The following is a 4,798-nucleotide window of genomic DNA, read 5'->3' on the forward strand; positions in this document are numbered from 1 at the left end:
ATGTTTGGAATTGAATAAAAGAGTTTAATGTTGTTTTTGTTATTATGTTATTATTTTAAAAATGTAAACGTTACTTGATCAGTCACATATTAAAACTTAGGTTACAGAAAATTATTTTGTTTTTTTCACAAATAATATTGATTCATCATCTCAGTGATGAAGATTATGTTGTACGAGTAGTACTTTAGAGTCTCGCTCATCATTGTGATATTAGTTGTTTAATATATTTGCCAAATTGCAGACATACGAACAGTGATAACAATGTGTAAACAGCGATTAGCAGAATAGCAATTTCAGTTAACTTCCATTTTATTTGAAACAAATATTTGCATATTGTTGTTCAGGTTATCAGTAATAATAATAGCGTCGGTACGAATTGCTGCGTTGCATTGCTCGCAACTGTTCGGCGTTGGTGACTGCGATGAATTTGGTATTTTCGTACTGTAGCAACGTTTCGGATGTTTCAAATTTCGTCTTCACCGAAGAATAGAACGTATCAAATTCTGCCGAAATGAACACCGAATCCCAAAATCTGAAAGAAAACAGAAAAATTTCAAATGGGGAGATGGTTGAGAAAACAGACAAACAATGCGAAAAAACGTCAACATGGTAAGTTGTCCTTTTTAAAATTTTCAATGTTAATTTCATTTCCATGGTTAAACTTAACAATCAATCACTAGTCATTAACCGATGTATGCGATTATGAAATAATAATTTGAAATTTCTGAGATTCATAAAGTTTCACATTTTCCTTTCTGAAAGGTAATAGAACGATTGTTTTCATTGTAACATTAGAAGTATTCGAATGTTTGTGTGTTGAAAAGGTGAATAGGGGAAAAAACAAGAAACGAATGCTTACTGTTCAGACATCTTGAAGCTTTTCATAAACTGATTGAACTTTTTCGCCCCGAATACTCTCCCACCACTGGAGTATCGGAACAAGCGTCCGTGAATTTCAAACGGTCTCCATTTGGCACGTATATTGGCTCCTTCTTCACAAACGTAGGCAAGTCTGTAAAGGAATAAACCAAGAACGAAAATAAACGATAATATAATGAACACAACACAAAAAATTGCTTCTTGTTTTTTTCTTAAACATACGTTCTAACGCTGAGCTTGTATTCACTCCAGAGGCCTTTCAAAAATTCATCTCCATGGCAGTTGGCCATACTTGCATCTTCAGTGCCAACCAGGATAAATCTGCTTATTCGTCGACGATAGGCAATCTGAATTAAATAAGAAAAAGAAACCCAAATAAATAATGCTCAATTAAGTCACATTAAATAGTTTTAATTGCAATTGTACACTTGCCTGAGAATTGCTGAAAATATCTCCGCATTGAATTTTGAATACAACATCACTGCGGTTCGTCTCCGGCACTATGGCATCGGCTATGGTGATTGATCGTATGGCACGTCCATTGCCGCATTGCATTTTGAAATTCCTTCCCGGTAGGGTGAATTCATTTTCAGCAGTTGTCGGCCAACTGTCCACAGCTAATCTCTTCGGTTGTCGATTGTTGCGATTCGAATAAGCTCGACTAGCGTTACCATTGTTGTAGTCGCTGAGGCAATCTTCACATGAAAAGAAAATTGATGCAAATTGAAAATAAATGTATTCAAATTTCCACAACTCACACAACGGATAATCGTAATTTTTCACAGCTAATGGGCAAAAACTGGCGGACAAAAAGCCACCGTGCACTGTGAGGCCGGTTAGAACGCTTTTTGGACAGTTGCTGCGGTCGGCACGGGAATTTCTGAACGCGCCAAAATTCAATTCGCGCAAATTGTACTTCTGAGTACTGTGGCATGAAAAGTCCGAGTCGAAGCGCATACTTTTTGCTTTGCAGCATTTGAAACGAATTCTAAACAAATTGCGAACTATTTTTTTTCCGAATCTGAAACTGTAAATTACCGTAAACTAACTGTTCATTTAGTATTTCAGTCGATCAATTTATAACTTTCATTAAATGGTTCATTATTGTGATCGATTATAATTTTAATTTATTGTATTTTTAAATTTGATTTTTAAAATAATCATGTACAATTCTTTTTTGGTACAGTAAATTTCTGTTACAGTCATTCTCATTAGCATAAATGATTGAAAGTTGAATGCAGTAGTTATTGCTTTTTTCAATGAATTTATATACAATGATCAGTGAAAACTTACAGTCGTTCACCGTCTTCAAACACGCCACTGACTCCGTTGATGAATTCACTTTCACGACAGTGGGAATTGCTTTTAGTGTTTGAATTTTCAGAAAGCGAGAAAAATTCTCCATTGTAGCAATCGTCTTCGTTAACAATCTGTAAATGAGAAGGCCTAGCATAGAATTCAATGATAAAATAATTTTCTCTCGATGGGCCATTCGTACGGGATGAAACTAACGAATTTTAATTTTCATTACCAATTTTCAAACTGTAGCAGCACTTGTAAAACGTTCATTTGAAAGTGGAAAATGATCGGCTGTTTGCACTGCCGGATGAAATACAATGTAAAGTTTGTAGCTCGTAGTTGGAAATGTTAATTTTTTATGGTTCTATTTTTTTCCTCGAAAAGAATGCTAGGGAAATTTCAAGCCAACAGCACAATAATCAGTTCAATGATAATTTTGAGAAAACAATATTATGCGAACGAAAATTAGATTGTTGGTTTTATATTTTTCATTGATCTAGTGATATTTTTTTCCACCAGATATCAAATATGCATACATTAAGGAATATGCGGCGTTGTTATTTCGCATTCGGTTCAGCGCTTTTATCAAAGGAGCGAGAAAAATTTAATGAAAACGGCACTTTTAACTTTTCAAACAGGATTTTCAAGTTGCACACAGTGATGCGCTCTTTGTATTTTAGATTTTGAAATTATTGATAGACGATTGCTAAGTGAACTGATAAAAATTGCATAGACTTGATTTCTTTTGCCCGCTTTCAGTGCACATATGCTGACATAATTAGTTCGATAAAAATTATTTCTTCTTCTGTGGAAGAATACTACTTGTCTGACAAAATTTTCGTGTTGAGCAAAAGAGAAATAAAATTATGCCAAGGACAGGAAATTATTACTTCATACTTTTGATGCGGTTATTAATAAATTTTTCCAAAAATATAATCATCGTTTCCACGAAGGTTGTTTTTGTTTTAACTTGATTATCACAATGTTTTTTTCTGCACAATACCGTATTTAACTGCATCTATCGACCATTTGTGCAGTTATACTTTTTTTTTCATTTTATTTCAAATATTTATTACTTGATTAAGAGTCGAGAAATATTTTCATGTTCTACTTATTCACTATCGTTAAAATTTCATTATAATAAACAATGCTGACAGCTCAGTTGACTAATGTAATTAGTCAAGTGAGTAATTTTTTATAAATTGATCATCGAAAAAGTGAAACAACGAGTTTTATGTTTTCAAAACAAATCGATTGATCTGTCAAAAACAGCAAATATGATTTAAAACTAATTGTTATATTAATTTTGTATATAAAAAGAGCAGAAAAAAATTTGTGATCAATCTTTTCGTAAAAAGCATATACATTGCGCATGTTATGTGGATTTACAAAAATATTGTTCAAATAAAGAAAGAAGAAAAACAATTCGAATATGACAAAAAGTCAAGGTTAATGTTGAAATATATTCTTGAGCTCCTGCTGTGAGATGCCATTCAAATATTAATGGCATCATCATCATCATTATTCATAAATAGCTTCAATTCAAAAGTGGCCATATATTATCAGATCTGTTTTCTTTTAAGAATGCTAAGTAGCCTTATTTCATTTGTTGGTTTGTCTGATTCACTGTCAAAATTATTAGCTGAACTTTCTTTCGCCTATTCTATTTGAGCATCAATGCGACCTTATTATCTTGTCCATTTAAGCTTAGTATTTTATACGGACTGGGACAAAGGGATTATCGTGCATTCTGTCAGCATGTCAGTGGCGTTTGTTTTGCACAATTTCAGAGAATTTAACCTCATTAATGGTGAAGTGAGAAACACTGACAGTGACAATTTCCGTTGGAGCAAGTGACCATATGCAGAACGGTCAAAGGGCGTTTGACCTTTCATGATGGATTAATGACATACAAGTAAAAGAGCAAACTTTCTATTGTGCTCTATCTATGAAAATTATTAATAACTAATTTGGGAGATCAGATAAAAACGCATAGGGTTTTTTTGCATTGTTGTCGATGGATGAATATGGAAAAAGCAAAAAAACCGGAGAAAAAAGAAATATCTTACCGGTGATCGTCCGGGTAAGTCGACCAAATTGTGACAATGGATACTGATGGACAGGTCGTCACTGTCTTCATCCGGCACATGGACACGTTTCCAGGACATGCCGGCTACGGCTTGATTGGGCGGACAGAGAAATTGGAATGGTTTGCCAGATTCGAACAGCGTATCTTGGCAATTCACGCAAGTCGTCATGGCTAATAAAATCAAAATTGACCAAACTAGCCGATCTCTGGCTAAACATCTCATCCATTTCCATCCAATTTTTTGAAATTCTTTTTTCATTTTTTCACCAAAAAGCAGTTAGCTAGCTTTGCTTTTCTTCTATACGTCTACCAAAAGTTGTATCCAATTTGCAAAATTATATTATTATCTATACATATGCATATACGCATAGATATGTCTGTACACACACTTCTGCATAAATATATCTATATCTATGCGTATATATGCATATATATATGTGAGAATGTGTGTGTGCGTGTGCGTGTGCGTGTGTCTATGTATATTCTATTTATTTATTTATATATGTGTTGACGTATAAGAAAATTGTTACT

At 33.7% G+C, this 4,798-nt stretch overlaps 1 protein-coding gene across 1 annotated transcript; it reads right to left on the reverse strand.

Moving 5' to 3' along the window:
* Positions 1-348: 348 nt before the first annotated feature.
* On the reverse strand, positions 349-4,526 carry Tsp_12678 (putative glutathione-dependent formaldehyde-activating, GFA). Its single transcript, XM_003368026.1, has 6 exons — positions 4,248-4,526; positions 2,173-2,309; positions 1,279-1,900; positions 1,102-1,226; positions 860-1,012; positions 349-532 (listed from the first exon to the last, which is right to left on the reverse strand). Exons 1-6 carry the CDS (start codon positions 4,524-4,526, stop codon positions 349-351), a joined length of 1,500 nt encoding a protein of 499 aa, XP_003368074.1.
* Between the last annotated feature and the right edge of the window lie 272 nt (positions 4,527-4,798).

The sequence above is a fragment of the Trichinella spiralis genome (genome assembly GCF_000181795.1).
Source record: "Trichinella spiralis strain ISS 195 chromosome Unknown Scfld3249, whole genome shotgun sequence".
In the NCBI taxonomy this organism is placed as follows: domain Eukaryota; kingdom Metazoa; phylum Nematoda; class Enoplea; order Trichinellida; family Trichinellidae; genus Trichinella; species Trichinella spiralis.

What these genes read in the sequence shown, in the direction of transcription:
- Tsp_12678 (XM_003368026.1), bottom strand. Translation starts at nt 4,526, where the DNA reads ATGAAAAAAGAATTTCAAAAAATTGGATGGAAATGGATGAGATGTTTA. An exon ending in ACTTACCCGGACGATCACCG is followed by an intron (nt 2,310 to 4,247) that starts GTAAGATATTTC and finishes TCTCATTTACAG; the next exon opens with ATTGTTAACGAAGACGATTG. An exon ending in TACAAGCTCAGCGTTAGAAC is followed by an intron (nt 1,013 to 1,101) that starts GTATGTTTAAGA and finishes ATTCCTTTACAG; the next exon opens with ACTTGCCTACGTTTGTGAAG.